Here is a 17952-nt window from a genome sequence, read left to right on the forward strand (position 1 = left end):
TTGTGGTAGGTGTCCACGTGACCATAGGATAGGCATGTGTCCTTTTCTTGAGTTCTTGCAACTATATTTGTCTATTTGGAGATGGAATACAGTTTTATTGAGAGGAGGGAAAGGGGGGGCAGGACAGGGGAGGGAGAAGAGGGTTTTTACTGAACTCCGTGCAGAACCTTCTCTCAGGCCTCTTCCCAGGCAACACCTGCTCCCACAGACTGGCAGCAACCATTGTCTGAGTCTGTCACTATAGACTCATGTTTGTCTTTTCTTGAACTTTGTGTAAATGGAATCCTAGTAGGTGTTCCTTCTCCTTTGGTTTTTGTCACTCACCTTATGTCTGTGAGACTCCATGTCACCTGTGCCACACACGTTCATTCCTTGGCGCTGCTGAGCGGCTCCCCCTTGCATGGCTTGTCCGTTCCCCTGCTGGTGGACATTTGAGTTGTTTCCAGTTTGGGGCTCTAATTAACAAAGCTGCTGTGAGTGTTAATGTGTAAGTCTTTTTGTGAAACCTGTATTTCATTTTTCTTGCGTAAATACCTAGGAGTGTGACTGTGAGGAGTGAACGTTTAACTTTATTAGAAAGAAACTGCTGAACTGTTTTTCAAGGTCATCACACCAAAAAAAAAAAAAAAAAAAAGTCATCACACCATTTTTATTCTCCCTGGAGATGGATCCTCCATCTTTGCCTCCCTGTCAGGAGCAGCCTGTTGTTACAGGAACAGATTGTAGATCCCCTCGCTGGTGGGCTGATTCCTCTCCTGCTCCCTTCTCCCCGCTGCAGCCACTTGTGCAGTGGCCAGATTCCATGCTGGGGAAGGGCGGGGAAGGGCGCCTGCACCCTGTGCTCTTGGAGTCCCCACTGTAGACCCCTGCAGGTGACTGTTGTCGTTACTACCTCTCACTCCATCAATAAGGAGACAAGACTGGCCCAAGGTCACCCGGTGAGAAGCAGGGCCAGGGCGGAAACTCAGATCCTTCTTATTTCCAGCTCCTGTTCCTTCCTGACACCAGAATGTCTCTCTGGACTATCTTTCTTTCCTTCTTTTATCCCAGCTTCTCTGCCTTTGCTGCTGCTGTTCTGTAGCAGTGCCAGTCTCCCGAGGTTCCCATCTGAGACAGCCTGACTGTCCTGAGGTGGTTCCTTAAATCTGAGCTTTGAACCTCAGCTTTGAACCACAGATTTTCTAGAAGTCTTTACCTCCAACAAACACAATCCCAGAGTGGGAAGAAGGTACCAGAGAGGCTTTGGAGTCCTCAGCCCTTGCAGAGGGAGGGGACGGATGGGGGGACGCTCTCACTGAGGGCCTCCCCCAACAAGGTACCTCCCCTGCTCCCTCCCTGCTCAGGGTCTCCCCTCTGCACGTGCTGTTGCTCCTCCCACTATCCCGAATATCTCCCCCCAAAACCCTGGTCAACTCCAAGTTCCAGCTCAACACTTTACTTCCTTGGGCAAGCCCACCTGCTGCCCCTTTTTCCTGGTTCAGGGCACATCACATCCCTCCTCTACTGCCCTTTCCAGATTCACAAGTTGTCATACAAGTCCCTGAGGTCAGTCTCTTGGCTGAGTGTATGGCCCTTTGGATGCACCACAGTCTACCTCACACGGGTTCCTCGTGTGGCCTGCCATGCCATATAGAAGGGCTGTGAAGTCTACACCTAGAATATAAATGTGGTTTTGTGGTCCTTCCTCATGACTGGGGGCTGAGGGGAGACAAGCCAGTGTCTGCTGAGCACTCCCCATGAGTCATGCCCTTTCCTTCCTTTAACTCACCTGCTCCTCACACATGTCCTGAGAGGCAGGGAATGTATCCCTTCCCAGGTAATAGGAGATTGAGAGAGGTTGTGCAAGTTGTTCAAGGGCACGTAGCTTAAGTGGGGCAGAGGCCCTTCTTGAAACCAGATCCATAGTCTGCACAATCCCATTTCCCTGCCCTCACACACCTTTTCAATGGAGAGGCTCATTGCTCTGGGTTCATAACAGGATAGTTGCACAAGGTATGTGCATGGACCAAAATTAGTTGGAAGTTCTGAATCAGATCTATACAGGAAAATCTAGGTCACTCATTAAAGGCTGATTTGTCTCTTCAAAGAAATGGGCCAGTGTCTCCAGCATGACTTTGGGTCATAGACGTCATGAGCTGAGTCACAGTTATGGGGCTCTTTCCCAGTTGTTTCTGAGAAAAGACCTCCAGGTACAGAAGTTTGGCAGACCTGTCAGAGCTCAGGACACCTCGGCAGTGAGCTAGGGCAGACCCGACCTTCCCTGGGGGTGGGGAATAGAGAGAAGGAGAGGCGGCCTTGGGGGGATACCGGGCCCCTCAGTGGGGGATGCCATATTTCATGGCAGGTGCTAAGATTCCTTCTCCAATGTTCTAGTGACTCACCATTGCCACCTAGCTGGAATTTTGTCCAAAGTGCATGCTGGATCCCTGTCAGAAGGAGGCTTGGAGTCCACATGTCCCTCTTCCAAACCTGGTCTGGAATTTGCTTTGGAAACCACCCTCCTGGGCCTCCAAGCACACTTTCTGCTCCTGGGTATCTGACTGGGCCTCACTCCTCTGGGTAGGAGTTCATCTGAATCTATTGCAAGTTGAAAGCCACTTTTTCTCATGGCGTCATCCCCTGAATGACAGCCGTGGTTTTGAGCAGCTCTCTTTTAGGCTGAATTAAGTCCTTCAAGACAGGTGGCCACTCAACTCTGTACACGTTAGAGTTGGATAATATTATGGTCCTTTCTTTGAGGAATCAGCTGAAATTTTAAACTGTAGGCACTGACCTAGTAGTGGGTCATGGGATTAATTTAGTGGATCACGTACAGCGCTAATGAAACAAGGCAGAAGGTATCAGAGTCAGAAGGCATCACATGCGGCACGAGCGAGTTTGTTTCGTGAACCTTCTACTTCAGTTGTGTGTGTGAGTCCAAGGTGTGGCAGAGGCAGCTGACTGGCTGCCAGGTCTGGTCTCCCCTCCCACAGAATATGGGTGTCCCTAGGGAGGGGGTGCCCTGCTAGCAGTCCTCTAGGCGGGGCCCCTGGCTGACTTGCTCTCACCAATGGACCGAGATTGAAAATGACTTTACTTCCGGGTCAAGGTGGCTGGTTCCTGGATCACTGTGTGGAGGAGAGCCACCCACCAGGAAACCTCACATTGCAGTTATGTGAGTGAGAAATGAACTTTTTTTTTTTTTTTTTGTTAAGCTACTGACATCTTGGGACCTGAGCTATAGCACTTAAGGTTACCCGGTGTAATATGCTGTAAAATGTTTTTCTTAATGTGGGTTATGATCAAAAAACCTGTCAAAAAGTAACTGACCTAATCTAAACCCCTTTATTTTTCAGATGGAGAAATCAAGTATCAAACTGTGAGGGGCCCCTCCCCCAAAGTCTTCGGAGCGAGCTGGGGCCAAACCTTGCCTAAGCAGGAGGATGAACACTGCATGGCCTGAGTGGCCTTTGTGTATTGCTTGATGGAGCAGAGCTGAGTGTTGTGGCTGCAGACTCCCGGGACAGTGCTCTGCCCACACCCACGCACGTCTAGGGGCATGGATCTGACCTTTGTGTTCTGCTGTGGACCTCTGCCCACAGCTGGGGACAGGAAGGCTGAACTCTGCGTGGCTTGCTGAACTAACTCTCACCTGGCTCTGCTCAGGCTCTGTGGTTAACATCTCTGTGGCACACAAACAGACTTTCTCTGAAAGTCTGAGTTTCTCTGAATCTCTGAGGTACAGGATTCTGAGAAACCCAGCGGCAGCCTAGCCACCACCATCAGAGCACCCGGTGAGTCGCCCACACACACCCAGGAATGATACCTCCATGTCTTACCACACAGTGAGTTTGGGCCCTGGTACTGATGCCGACGGTGACCCGGGTGGGTGGGAGCACACAGAGGCCACTGCGCTCCTGATCCCACAGACCTGCAGAGCCTGGCCACCCTGGGGCTCGAGGCCACCTCAGCCCTGTGAGGCTTGGGCCCTCCCCATCACCTATCCCCAGGGGGTTATTGTAAGAGTTAATAATGCAAGTGGCAGGTGGACATAGGACCTGGCACTGACTTGATTCTACTTGCAGCAACCCCTGAGAGGTGGCCAAGCTTGGCATTCTTGTTACAGGTAAGGAGATGGAGGTTCTCAGAGCTCACTGGTCACTCAAAGAACCCTCTCAATTGGTGGCGAGTGGGCTGAAGCCCTGGCATCTTGAGAGTTAAGATGGGCAGGGCTCAGGACACTGGGTCTGGTGACACTAAAGTCTCCTCTGAATGAATGGAAGTTGGCGAGGAGAGACACTTGCCTCCATCTCCCTCCAGTCTGTCAGAGCCGGCTCTGGCTTTTTCCCTACGGGTAACATTTGTGGGAATGAAAGCAACGGATGACAAAGAGGCTTAGGAAAAATCTAAGACAGGCTAGATCTCAAAGTCTGGGGAGAAAGGAGTTTCCCAGCTCCCCAACTCCTGCACTCTGGGGCTCCTAGGATCATCTACTCATTTCCTTCCCCCCTCATCCCCATACACTGCTCTTGGGTCATCACCCACATCCAGTGGTCCAAGCTCAGTCACTGCAAGGAAAGTGTGGTCCTGCTGTGTCCCTATCCAGGGGTTAAAGGAATTGGACTTCCTGAAGAGTCTCTGCTACATCCCTCTCATCTGGAGTTATGCCCTTTGTTCACTCATCAAGGCAACACATTGAATAAGAAGGCAATGCCTATCTCCCCCACTGGACCCCAAGCTCCCTGAAGACCAGGATCTTATTTTTCTTGTTCACTGAACATCTTCAGCCCCTAGAACATAGTAGGTGCTCAATAAATATGGGTGAATGACCTGCTAAAGCTCAGGCCCTCTTTTCAAGGAGGGAAATGCAAGTTCTGGGCTTGGAGGGCTGAGAAAGACGTACTGTCCCAAGGTGAGGGAGTTTAGAGGAAATGAGCCCTGCGAGTCAGGATATCAGGGAAAGTTACCCCAATATCACCACCCACCCCCAAACTTAGTGGCATGAAATAACAATGATTTTGTTTGCCCATGATTCTGTAATTTGGGAAGGTTCAGCTGGTATACCTTGTCTCTGCTCCGTAGTGTCAACTGGGACCAAAGGATCCACTTCCTTTGGTGGCTCACTCTAAGTTGGCTGCTGGCTGTTGGTTTCACCTAGGCCTCTCTGCAGAGCTGCTTGGGCTTTCTTGCACATGGTGACTAAGAGGGAGTATACCAAGAGACAGGAAGTAGAAGCTGCCTGTGTTTTTAAGGTCTGGGCCCAGAAACTGGTATTGCATGATGTCCACCATATTTTACTGGTTAAGAAGTCACAGAGCTAAGATTCAAGGGGCTCCTGATGGAAAGAATGTCAAAAAGTTTTGGGGCCATGCCTTAAAATAATCACAGAAGGCTTCCTGGAGGGGGAGTGAGCAGCTACAAACACTAAAGGTTTGAATGCTACCTGTAGCTCTCTTCCGTATGGCTGGAGCAGTCGTGGTTTCCTGCAGCACAGCTGAGGCCTTGTTCCAGCTACCCTGAAGAAGCCTCCAGGCAACGGGCATGACAAATTATATTCTCCAGAAGTGGCCATAGCACTTCCTGTCTCACATGTGCTTCTAGAATGTGGTCTACTTCATCAACAACTGGAATCTAGGGATCCCTGGGTGGCGCAGCCGTTTAGCGCCTGTCTTTGGCCCAGGGCGCGATCCTGGAGACCCGGGATTGAATCCCACGTCGGGCTCCCAGCGCATGGAGCCTGCTCCTCCCTCTGCCTGTGTCTCTGCCTCTCTCTCTCTCTCTCTCTCTCTCTCTCTCTCTGTGTGACTATCATGAATAAATAAAAATTAAAAAAAAATAAAAAAAACAAACAACTGGAATCTATTTCCCTTCCCCTTAAAACCAGATGGACTTGTGACTACTTCACTGGATGGCTGCCGAGCCTAAGTCCTAACAGGTCAGGTGACTTCCACTTGGTGCTCAGTATGCTCACCTCTCTCTACTCACTCATTCTTAGAACAGAGGCACTTGCTGCAAGGAGGCCCAGGCCACGGGAAGAGGCCACCTGTCGGTGTTCCAGCTGACAGCCCAAGGTAAGGTCCTAGCATCAACCGTCAGGCATCTAAGCGAGCCAAACTTCAGAGGATTCCAGCTCCCAGCCTTTGAGTTTTCTTCTACCTGAGGCCCCAGGCATCAGAGGCACCAGTGACCAACCACGTTCTGTCTGCATTCCTGACCCACACAGCTCCTAAGCATACCAAATGGTTATGTCATACCAACCTCTGGGTCATTGGTTACACAGCCATAGTAACTGGCACAGTGGGCAAAGTGAAAGAGAACACTGGGACCTCCCGAAAGCAGTTCCACGGCAGGAGTCGTCGGGTGGAACCCACCAGAGCAGTCTGGCCAGTGAAGCTGGCTTCCACCAGGTATGCACTGCAGAGCAAGGGAGGCGTTTTGGACAGAGGAAACAGCTTGATGAAAGGGCCTAGCACGGGGCCAGTGGACGAGAGCACAGCCCTGCAGGGACGGGGTGGGTGGTGCAAGGGGCCGCCTCTCAGCCTGAGCACTTGGAGGAGGCTCCTGGCTCAGCTCTGCTCTCAGGCGAGGAGAGCAGATGGGTAGGCAGAGGCACAAGGCCCCTGGTCAGGCCCAGCAAGTAGGGACAAGGCCTCTGCTGTGGTGGGACGGGGGTCCAAGCGGGCCTGACCAAGCCATGGCCCAGAGGCAGTGCTGGACCAGGGGGTCCTGACTGGCTGGATGTGGGGCGAAGAGCAGAAGCTGAGGCGGCAGGAGGGGATACCCATGTTGAGGGACAAGGGTGCCACTGGAAGGGCAGTGTATGATGCTCTCCTTTTTACAGCATGGCCTTTGCCAGCTGTCCTTCCTCTGGGAAGACCCCCTGGGGAGGTGACATCTACAGCAGCCCCTACCCCCTCCCCCTACACCCTGTGACATCTCCTCATTCCTCTGAGACATAGACACACAGGAGAGTTCCCGCTGCTGCTGCTGCTTCCTCACCTACGGCGGCGGGGATGACGTCAGGCCCTCAGGATCCTGATGGGCCAGAACTGACGGGACAGCAGCGAGCCCACATTGCAGCACGTGCCTGCTTGGTGGCTGTAAGTGCGCCCTCTACTCCAATCCGCTCCTAGTGTGTGCTGACAGGAAGTGGGACGGCCTTCCCTCACGCAGGAGGAGGGCTGGCACGCTGGGCTGAGCTCGCTGGTCTCCCCTCAGAGCCTTCCAGGGCCTCCCCAGCCGGAGGATTTCCCCTGGGCTCCCTTGGTCCTGAAACCTTTCCTGGTGTTCCTAGTATAGACGGGGGTCTCCTCCCCGCTCTTTCCTGGCAATCTGGGGGCTCTGGTGTGGGTCAGCATCTGCGCAGCCTCACACTTGGAGGGCGTTGGGTGGAGTCTGCTGACCGAACAGTGGGCTGAGCTGGATGGATTCTCTGGGTCAGAACTAACCACCAGAGCCTCCACAGTCTGTCACCTCTTCGTGAGAAGGGTCCTTTCTCACAACAGGTGTGCCTCTTAGGGTGCATTAAGGGTGTCTGTGTCACCAGAAATTAAGAGGCAAAGGGTGCTGTCTGTGACGGAGGCAAATTAGAAAGTTAAAGCTGTCAGCCATGGGTACTGGAATGAGGGTAGGGCAGGGAGCAGCAGCCCCCTCAGAGGCAGCACCGGCCCTGGCTGGGACTGGGGAGACCCCTCCTCTGCAGCAGGCACCTCTCTGCACAGCAGGTCTGCGAGGACGGAGGACCCACCTTGGCCACCTGCAGCCTCGTCCCGCTCCCCCATCGCCCTGGCTGAGGGGGAGCCAGGGGCATGGCTTCCGCCTGCAGGACGAGCCCTGGAAGGAAGATGTGTAAGTGCGATTCCCCCAGAAGCCTGCCCTGAGAGACGTGTGAGAGTGTGGCTCGGTTCAGCGACACCACACGGGGGTGGGGATTGAGTCAGGAGAGGGAAGGCACCGGCACCTGGACTTCAGCCCGCCCTCACCTCTCCTCAGCCAGTGGGGAGCAGCTCCCGGAGCGCTGCGGGCAGGGCAGGGGGAGGATCCCGCAGCCAGGGGTCGTCTTCCCGAGGGCCGCGGGGAGGCCCCAACCTCACCTGTGATAGTCTCCGCTCCCGGCGGCCGGTGAGGGATGCCAGTGGTCGTCCCTGGTCCGGGGAGGCAGGAGCACCAGGACAAGTGTGCCAGGCCCTCCGGCCTTTTCACGGCAGACCTGGTGGATAATAGAGTCCCTGTGGGGGAAGGGGTCGTGACTCACGGGAGGGACACAGGCCTGGGCTAGGGACGGGTCCAAGCACAAAGGGCAGGGGCACAAAGGCACCACTGGCCTCGTGGTTCTCCGTAAGCTATAAGGATCCCTCTTACGCTTCCTGTTTGCCAGTTAGGACTTGGGCGTGCACTCCCCACTGCGGCCTTCGTCAGCTCCCCTCCCCGTGAGCTCCCCTCCCCGTGAGCTCCCCTCCCCGTGAGCTCCCCTCCCGTCAGCTCCCCTCCCGTCAGCTCCCCTCCCCGTGAGCTCCCCTCCCCGTGAGCTCCCCTCCCGTCAGCTCCCCTCCCCGTGAGCTCCCCTCCCCGTGAGCTCCCCTCCCCGTGAGCTCCCCTCCCCGTGAGCTCCCCTCCCGTCAGCTCCCCTCCCCGTCAGCTCCCCTCCCCGTGAGCTCCCCTCCCCGTGAGCTCCCCTCCCGTCAGCTCCCCTCCCCGTGAGCTCCCCTCCCGTGAGCTCCCCTCCCCGTGAGCTCCCCTCCCCGTGAGCCCCCCGTCGGGGCGTCCTGCTGGCCGCACCCTGGTCGGGTCTCCTCTGGGTCAGGCCCGCTCAGCACCTTGCCCTGAGCCCCGCTTGGAACAAGTCAGGCTACATTCTCAGTTTCACATCAGTCTTTTATTATAACCGTAGGGAACGGGATCGCTTTGCCAAAAGAAGTCGTTTCTTAAGTCAGTGTGAGTAACAGCCTGAAGACAACGAGAACAGAGCAACAGGATATGATGGCACAACAGGGTATTCCATGAGTCACGTGAACTGTGCCGTCGTGAGACAGATGATGGTGACAACTTCTACATCAAAGCGGTCTCCAGCCTGTTTACAGGAACTTTTTATTTCTTTTCAACACGATAAAAAGAGCTTTTGAAAGTAACACAGGGGGGAGCAGTAATGGCCTGTGAGAAGGAAGCTCCCCAGGTGCTGCCCTCAATTCATCCTGGCCCTCTCCCCTGCTCGGGACACACGGGAGGCGGGAACGGCCACCCAGAGGGCCCCTGTCCCCCCCACCACACACACTCGGGTTCTGTAACAACCCCACCGGGCGGTTTCTTAATAAAAAAAGAGTAAATGTGAGTCAACTCTGGCAGGTGACCTATCAATCATCCACAGACAACGTAACTGCCACCAAGTTTTAGGTTTGCTTTTCGTCCCTGACAAAGTGGAGGAATCGTACGCGTGGGTGGTGGGCAACCTGCCCCCAAGGACCCACGCACGGGACTGCGCTTGGTCGGATGCAGAGACGGCAAAGCACAGGGAGGCCTGGGTTTATTTTTAGTCACACTCAATCTGCAGTGATATGATTTCTTACCAGATTGCAGTTAGTGGTGAGCATTAGCAGGAGGCCATCTTTGGAAGAATAATCCAGTATAATTAAATGTTTAAAGTGTTATCATGACCCCTGGGCATATACAAAAGGTAAGGCAAAGTCATGACGACTTTCTTTCTCTAATCTGTAGCTCTCAGACGCAATGTAGAGGTAAATTTTAACTCAAATTTCCAAACTGATTGGAGAGGAATGCATGAAACACAGGCACATGTATTAAAAAAGTGGATGACGATGAGAATTCATCTAAGCTTTACACATATAACATATTTAACTGTTAATAATCAAAACATGAGAGGGCTCCACTGATTATACTTGTTAAAGGAAAACAAAAAGGTTTCATATATTCAGGATTTTAAAAAAATGTGCATTTAAACGTTAAGTACCTGATAAAATAATAAAAAAACATTCTTTAATAGCACTGTAACTAATAAAAATGCAAACGATGCTCAAGTATGCAGAATAAAAACAAGTCATTCAAAAAGATTAAGAGAGTAATACAATTCTCAAACCCCCACGGACCTATGAGGATTTGAGGGTGGCACTGCCCACCTCCCACCCACCCTCGTGTTTCTTTCCTCTGAGGAGGGAGGGGCTTGTTGGGGACCACAGAAGCAACACCTCTGAGTGACCCCACTGGGTCTCACGTGGCACCAACATGGAAGCACAGAATGGAGGGACCCGCCCCTTGTGTGCTGGAGCACTGGGAGATTTCTGGGACCACTAAACATCTAGCCACCTGCAGGGAAGGAGCCTAGAGCCTCGTCAGGTTGGCGTCTGGAGGCTACTGTGTGCCCGGTGACACTGGACTATCAGGACTCTAGCTCTCAGGGAGAAGGAACTGCTGAAAGTGAGCAGATGGCTGTGACCCACTGCCCAGGGACAGCCATCTCCATGGCCCTTTCCAGCTCGGGTCTTGGAGCCCTGGCGAGGGCAGCCCCACACTTCTCACCTTAGAACTGAAAACACAACTTGCCGAGCCAGGTCATCTGAGAGAAAATAATGGCAACTGTGCGCAGCTGCAAGGCCAGTCACTGTAGGGGGGCCTAGGAAGCGAACAAAGTGTCCTCAAGGCGAGCGACACATACTTGGCAGTAACTAAGTCAGTGAGTCACCCCCAGGGCGTGCTGAGCAGACCACTCCATCAGGGAGCCAGGGAGCTCAGCAGCAGGTCTTGGAGGAATCACGGAGAGCCCAGCAACCCTGTCACTTGAGCAAAAGCAGAGTTATTATTCATCTTCCATGCTCACGTGTTCACAGATTCTCCCGCTAGAGGCTGAGAGCAAACTGTAGAGCTAACTGGAACCTTCTGTGCAGCAGCTGACTCCGAGTCATCACTGCATTCTTGGAGAGCACATGGGGAATCAGGGTGTTATCAGACTGCAGAGAACTACACGGTTAGCAGGGGAAGGACTGTAAACGGTGTTTGTTCTTCCAAACTTAGCTTTCCACTGGTTCGCATGAAAGCTTCCACTGCCCACAGGCCTTGCCGTCCTTAGAGGAGAAGCCCCGAGCGGAGCAGTGGTCACTGCAGGGCGGGGGCTGCCCCCAGGGGAGGCGAAAGGGCGCTCCGGAGCTCCTGTTAGAATGCCTGTTTGAGCAAAGCACGGGACAAGTGTCCTTTTCATGGCTTTTCTTCTCAAGGAGAGAAACCACTCCTGGGACTCTGTCCAGCACGATTCCATGAGCTGCCGACCAAAAGGGGGAAATCTCTATCATGTGCTGAAGCGTGTGAGAGCTGGTCCTGCCCCGGCGGGGGTGCCTGGGACACAGGGCGCAAGTGAACCCACGCCCTGCAGCTCCTGTGCCTGGCACCCAGCGAGGGAAGGGCTGTGCAGAAATCCTGCACCTTCCTGACATCTGGAGTGTTCTGTGGGAAGCCCTGCTCCCCCAGAAGGGACTCCTATTACTGTTACTTTAAGGCCAATGGGAGATCCTGACTCTGGATGGGAAGGAGCTTGGGTTTTTCCCTCTCCTTCTCAACTGACAGGTGACAGGTGTGTTCCAGCGCCAAAACTACAGAAACTCTACCAGAAAATTACTGAGAGATGTCTGTCCCACAGTCAAGGTCACATTTTCTCCAGGAAGTCATATTCTTATGACTTTTGAAATCAGTGCAGCAAAGACTGGCTTAATGTGACCTTGTTTTCTGGTTGTAAAAGATACTAAAGGGTGAAATACAATCATCTGAGGAGGGACAGCGATGGCCAGAGTCCATCTGGCCTGAGGTTTGGAAGTATACTCTTTAACAAATGAAGAAATCTAGACCCCATCACACCTAAATAGAATTCCTAAGTTTAACCCTGTTTCTAAAGATCATTGTAACTTTCTGAGAGGTCAGTGACGGGTTTTCTCCAGCCCTGGAATCCACCAGTTGTGGTCCATTCTGTTGTATTTGGCTCTGCTGTATGGCTTCCCAAAGGAGGAATGAAATAGGCTGAGATACAGATTTCCAGAGAGAAAGCCTTCTTGATATCAATTTTCCTATGCCTGATGGTCCGAGGGAGGGAAGATTTGAAACCAACTCTTCTTCCTTCTTCTAGTTATAACAGATGGGGCTGCCATACCTAATTCTTAGCTGGGGAGAAGGGGACAGAGGAAAAGTGATTCTCATTTGGTTTGGTCTTTTTTTGACAGTGAGCCTGATACCGGATACTTAACCCCGGTCTACCTCAGACCAAATGTGAGGTGGGATGCAGAAAGGGCCCAGAAAGCCCTGTCTGCATTTGGGGACCATCAGCCTGTGTGCTCTGTGGCCATCTGCCTCTCTCTAGAGGGTTCCGATGGGTTGTACTAAGGCCACAGGCATGCTGAGAAAGAAGTGTTGGTTTCAGAGGGGTCTCCTGCTGAGGAAGCCTCAGCTGGGCCCTGGGGCTGTTGAGGGGGGCGCCCAATCCCCACAGAAGAGACCAGGGGCCCTGTGGTCAGATGTCCAGGGGGCTCACAATAGTGAAGCCAGAGTCCTTGCTGTTGCTGCTGCTGTCCTCATCAGGGCTGGAGCTGGGGTTGCTGGAGGAAGCCGAGGCGGGGCCCATCAGAGGGTCAGAGAACACCAGAGGTGAACGGGCCAGGGGCTCACTTCTCCCACAGGTGCTGCGGAGGGTGCGAAGAGGCTGGGCCTGGCCTGAGAAGGACCCCTTGGCACTGCCCCCCTCATCTTCTTTGGAGACCAGGATGAAGTCGTCTGCACTCCCTCTGTCCATGTGCCCTGGTGTTTCTGAAGAGGCCTGTGAAGTACAGTCAGAAGAACAGTTGGATGAAAGAAGAATCCAGTGAAATGAGAGAACTAAGGAGCAACCCTGTGAGCTGGGAGCTTCCTGGAAGTTTAGGCCCTGTGCTCTTCCTTGGAAAGCTATGGTGTTTGATCTTGCTTCCCTGAAGCCGTTGGGATGTCCCAGTGCTGTGGGGCCAGTTCCTCTGAAGCTGGATGCTGGGTTCCCAGGGCAATAAAGTAAACATCCTACTTGGTAAATTAAGAGAGGTCGGCTCAGGAGGTAGGCGGCAGGCTGCACATGGAATCCCCACCAGCTGGGGCACCTGGGGGACAGATTCAGTTGGTTAAGTGTCTGCCTTTGGCTCATGTCATGATCTCAAGGTCCTGGGATCAAGCCCCACGTCAGGCTCCCTGTTCAGTGGAGAGTCTGCTTCTCTGGCTCCCTCTGCTCCTCCTCCACTCATGCTCTCACTCTCTCTCCCAAATAAATAAAATCTTAAAAAAAAAAGTGCCAGCTTCATGTGGCACCTTGCCATGCGAATCACTCATCTTCCTTGGACTTTCATTTTCTCACCTGTGAAATGGGGACAAGGACAGCCTCTCTGACCTAGCATGTGGTCACCATGCAGAGAGATGATGTGTGGACGTGCACAGGACTGGCTGTGAGCCCACATCTACAGTGATTCTACTACCTGCTTAAAGAGCTTCAGGAAGGCCCAGTGTAGGTGTCTCCTAACCAGCTTGTCACGGGCATGGATTTAGGGGTCTCCTGGGACAATGGTGGTAAACATGAAAACCAGGAATAGCAACTGCAAATTAATGGCAAAAAACATATAGAGATAATTGTTTTACAATTATCTTTCCTTTCTTCTTAAGCAATTATGAGTAGTGTTTGTTTTTTAACTAAAGCAGCAATGTCCACAATAGCCAAACTGTGGAAGGAGCCTCGGTGTCCATCGAAAGATGAGTGGATAAAGAAGATGTGGTCTATGTATACAATGGAATATTACTCAGCCATTAGAAACGACAAATACCCACCATTTGCTTCGATGTGGATGGAACTGGAGGGTATTATGCTGAGTGAAATGAGTCAATCGGAGAAGGACAAACATTATATGGTCTCATTCATTTAGGGAATATAAATAATAGTGAAAGAAAATAGAAGGGAAGGGAGAAGAAATGGGTAGGAAATATCAGAAAGGGAGACAGAATATGAAGACTCCTAACTCTGGGAAACGAACTAGGGGTGGTGGAAGGGGAGGAGGGCAGGGGGTGGGGGTGACTGGGTGACGGGCACTGAGGGGGGCACTTGACGGGATGAGCACTGGGTGTTATTCTGTATGTTGGCAAATTGAACACCAATAAAAAATAAATTTATTATTAAAAAAAAACCCCAAAAATAAATAAAAAAGGCTGACATCTATGAACACCAGTAAAGGTTTTGGGTTAAACCCAGAGAAGCTCCTGAACAGAAGAGGGACACCTGGATAGGTGTAAAGCTACAGTATGACCAAGGACGTTCCAAAACCAGCCTGACAGAAAAAGTGCTGACATAAGCTGACATAATCCCACACCTGCTCAAGCACCCACCTGCCTACTCTCCCACAGCATGGGTAGGGACTGGCACCAGAGTCTGAAGTCTGACAAGATGTACAGAGCCTCCAGGCTGGAAGTGCCCCCTGGGTCCTCTAGCCTCCAGGCTGGTATGGCCTAGGCCATCTGTGGGCTATGGGCAGAGCCCGGACAGGTAGTTGGCAACATTTCCAAGGGTAATCTGGGCCTGCCAGTCTTCTCTCTGAACTACATGTTCTTGGTGTCATGGCGCGAGTGGGGTGCAGGGGTGGTGAGTGGCTAAATGATGGTTCGGGTGCCTCATCCTCTGACCATTCATTCACCTTTAAGATCTTTAATTGGGAGAAGAGAAACCGAATTAGCATTAAGATCACACTGCTGAAACAATAGGCCTTGAGGCTCTTCATCTCAAAATTTAAAGCTGTTTACATTCTAGCACCACATTAATGCTTACAAAACTGAAGAGCTACACAGAACATGGCACTGTGGTAGAAGAGGACGTGATCATAACTGGCACCAGGACAGTTTGGTAGACAAAGGCTGTGCCACCAGAAGGTGCACTCGGGCCCGGCTGTACCACCCTGCAGAGGCTGGCTTGTCCTCCCATGCATTTGCACATGGGGTACACAAAAGGCTGTGGGGGACCTCAGCTTCAACCTTCTACCTCCAAAGTGTGTACACTACTCCTAGGACTGCTGTCCTGAACTGTAAACTGTAAGGTGAAAACCTTCACTTCTCAGCCCATACAAGGTCTCTGGCTAAGAGTGCTGCTTGGTAGAGCTTATCTTAGTATGAAAATAAAAACGGCATGTACAGCAGGCCCTATTTCCAGAGTGGTGTCTCTAATACAGAAATACCATCATCACTTATTCTCCTTTAACTTACAGTGAATACATCACATGATGTTGAAGAGGAGAAATAGGTTACAAAGCCTGTGCCTGGAAGTAAAGATGGTTCCCACTGTCACTATTTCTAGGAAAGTATTGAAGTTATAAATTCTGGGTAACCCCTCCGCTCCCCATTCCCAGATAAAATCATGGACCGACTCAAAGCACAGTACTGCAGGCCATAAAACAAAGCCCATATCAGAAGTATGGTGGTTTGGCCAATGTCACAAAGCAAATGAAAAGATCTCCCTCTTCTGGACTCCTACCTAGAACTTTTTTCTAGACACAAAGATGCTTTCTTTCTAGATTTCCATATAGCCTTAGCTACTACCTGGTTCTATTTAGATCATTTTGGAAATTCCTAGGTCAATCCTCTCTTTTTGCCAAACACAAGATGTACTATACAATGAAAGAAGTTTTCAACCTGTCAGTCTTGTCTAAAATTGGCCAGGACCACAATATACAGCACAACTCCCCCTAACCCTGCTAATCACCCTGCTTCATTTCTTACCCTGAGTCTAAGATCATGGAAGGTGGAAGCAGGTGAGCCCAACTACAGACCAGCTGTTCAACAGACACATTCTATAGTGATGGAAGTATTCTCCTTCTGTGCTAATACAGTAGCACCCAGCCACACATAGTTATTGAGTACTTGAAAGGTGGCTAGTGTGATGGAGGAACTGTATTTTTAACTTAATTCTATTTAATCTTAATGAGTTTGATTTTAAACAGACATGTGGTTACTGGCTACTGAATTTAGACAATGTAGCTATAGACCATACAGATAAAAATAGGGCCCCAAGCCGCAGGGAGGCATATTAGTTAATAGGGGCTGGCTGACTAGTGAGTCCAGGTCCTACAAGTCCTGGCTTCTACTGGCATAGATTTGAGTCAAGCTCAACAAAAACCTCCCAGAGGAGTATGTGAAGGAAAGACTCTTGGAGAGAGGGACAGAATGTGGCTCTCTTCACTCTACAGAAGACAATTTTGCACCTATCATTTTTAGAGCTGGACATAAGATTTGTCAAATGTTAAAAAAAGTATTAGTCACATCCCCACCAATATGCCAGTGGGGAGCAGGGTACATGTATCTCCAAAGGAGCCCTTCTGAAGTTCCTGATGGGGAAGGGCACTAGCAGGGGGACCCTGAGCCACCTGCCCCAAGGCAGGTGAGCCTGGTCCTCTGTATTATTCTTCACATGTAATTTAATGCTAAATCAAGAAAGCAAAAACATTTCTAAGTTAGGAATGAACTGTAGTACAACCTACCACAGACCCAACATTGTGGTGATTACATCTCCAGAAAATGTCACAAAAGCCTGCCTAGCACTGCCCCACCCTCAGGCCCTCCATTTAACTGGAAGCTCCTGAGCGGAGGCTACATCCCATAACCCTGACTACCCAGTACCTGGCAGAGCAAAGACCCTCAGCTCACATCTGGGAGGCTGGAGGGGAAAAGCCTTCAGAATCCCACTGGGTACCATGTTCCTATCCAGAGCCCACCCCTGTCCCCACAAGCAGTGAGAAAGTCAGCTAGCCAGCTCCGAGCCCTGTCCACCACCCAAGGCTTGGGAAAGGTGGTGGGTCGACTTCCTCCCAGGGCTGGGGGGCTGTGTGAGTCTAGTCCAGATCCCTGGGTGCTGCAGCCCAAAGCCCTGGACACTCAGCTTTCTGCAGGAGTCACTGCTTCACCTGGGACTTCACTTGCCTTTCCTCCCCTGAACATGAGAGGAGAGGACTGCTTCCCTACTTTTCCCTTCCTCAGGTAAAACCTCTTTCAGGAGGACAGATTTTTTTTTTTTTTTTTTTTTTTTTTTTAATAAACTGCTAACACCCTCGAGAAAGAAGCCATGGCAGGAATGAGAAAAGAAGAGCCCTTTGATCTGCCCTTTCCCCACTCTTCTCCTTTTCCACTTAGCCCTACACAGGAACAGAGATGCCCAAAAGGCAGCAGTGGGGTGTCTGGGTGAAGACTGGGTTGATTGTGTTTGAGAAGGACATGCAGAGGCAAAAGGCCTCTTGGATGCTGTACAGGAGTGCAGCACTGCCCGCCCAAGGGCATGTCCTATTTCATGTCACCTACATTTCATGGCTGGTGCACCCTCAGTATGCACATGGTGACAGGCAGGTTCTTACAGATATGAGAACCTGGAAAAACAATGGCAAAGTATAATCAAGAAGCTTTAAATTTGCTAAATTTAGCAAATTCAGTAGTGTTCTTGAAAGGTAATATTTCAGTAACATTTGTATACGTTCAACTAAAAAAATCATGCTAAATTTTAGAATAAAATTATTAATTAAAAATGGTTGGGGAGGTGAGCCTAAGCTCAACAATATTTGAATAAAGAAATAATTACTGAAAAACTAAACATCTGTTTAGGGAAGGAGAATCTGGAAGAACTAATTAAATTAAACTTGCAATGTTAATTCTCTATCTGTGTGGTCAAACACGCAGACTAATGGCTCTGAAAACTTCTTTTAAAAGCTGGATGAAATTAACCACATAAGGTTCCCTCTTCTTGAAAAGTACTCTTAAAACTAAAGATAATCCCATTCTAAAATATTTTTTTTTAATTGTAAAAAATAATCTGCAAGCATCTGGATACTAGTTTTTGAAAAAAGAGCCTTAGATGAGGTTTTGGTAATGTTCATTTTTCAAGATGAAACTTCGTAAGCTATTAAAAAGTGTATTATTAGGAATTTTTAGTCCTATCAGATAAAG

General features: G+C 50.8%; 2 protein-coding genes across 22 annotated transcripts in view; one reads left to right on the forward strand and one right to left on the reverse strand.

Annotated features, from left to right (window-relative positions):
* Positions 1–3018: 3018 nt before the first annotated feature.
* On the forward strand, positions 3019–9307 carry LOC144293949 (uncharacterized). 6 transcript variants are annotated; one of them, XM_077865324.1, is made up of 7 exons: positions 3019–3154; positions 3336–3773; positions 5980–6050; positions 6203–6386; positions 6939–7079; positions 7701–7827; positions 8870–9307. In XM_077865324.1, the coding sequence occupies exons 4-6, from the start codon at positions 6219–6221 to the stop codon at positions 7770–7772; spliced, it is 381 nt and encodes a 126-aa protein (XP_077721450.1). In that variant the 5' UTR covers positions 3019–3154; positions 3336–3773; positions 5980–6050; positions 6203–6218; the 3' UTR covers positions 7773–7827; positions 8870–9307. The 6 variants fall into 6 exon arrangements, 4 of the variants coding, with proteins under 4 accessions (XP_077721450.1, XP_077721449.1, XP_077721448.1 ...); XM_077865323.1 differs by having other exon boundaries at positions 5980–6386; XR_013361298.1 differs by having other exon boundaries at positions 3336–6386; positions 6933–7079; positions 7704–7827.
* TBC1D5 (TBC1 domain family member 5) overlaps positions 8833–17952 on the reverse strand; it is a 544964-nt gene continuing 535844 nt past the window's right edge. For all 16 annotated transcript variants that reach the window (XM_077865315.1, XM_077865313.1, XM_077865314.1 and 13 more), the window contains one exon: positions 8833–12784. In XM_077865315.1, coding sequence (XP_077721441.1) covers positions 12482–12784 — 303 coding nt within the window. In that variant the 3' untranslated portion in view covers positions 8833–12481. The remainder of the gene's footprint in view (positions 12785–17952) is intronic.

This window comes from Canis aureus, chromosome 22 (assembly GCF_053574225.1).
Source record: "Canis aureus isolate CA01 chromosome 22, VMU_Caureus_v.1.0, whole genome shotgun sequence".
Lineage (NCBI taxonomy): Eukaryota > Metazoa > Chordata > Mammalia > Carnivora > Canidae > Canis > Canis aureus.

What these genes read in the sequence shown, in the direction of transcription:
- LOC144293949 (XM_077865322.1), top strand. Translation starts at nt 6,219, where the DNA reads ATGGTTATGTCATACCAACCTCTGGGTCATTGGTTACACAGCCATAGT. An exon ending in GTGAAGCTGGCTTCCACCAG is followed by an intron (nt 6,387 to 6,938) that starts GTATGCACTGCA and finishes TCTGAGACATAG; the next exon opens with ACACACAGGAGAGTTCCCGC. An exon ending in CACGTGCCTGCTTGGTGGCT is followed by an intron (nt 7,080 to 7,700) that starts GTAAGTGCGCCC and finishes CTCTCTGCACAG; the next exon opens with CAGGTCTGCGAGGACGGAGG.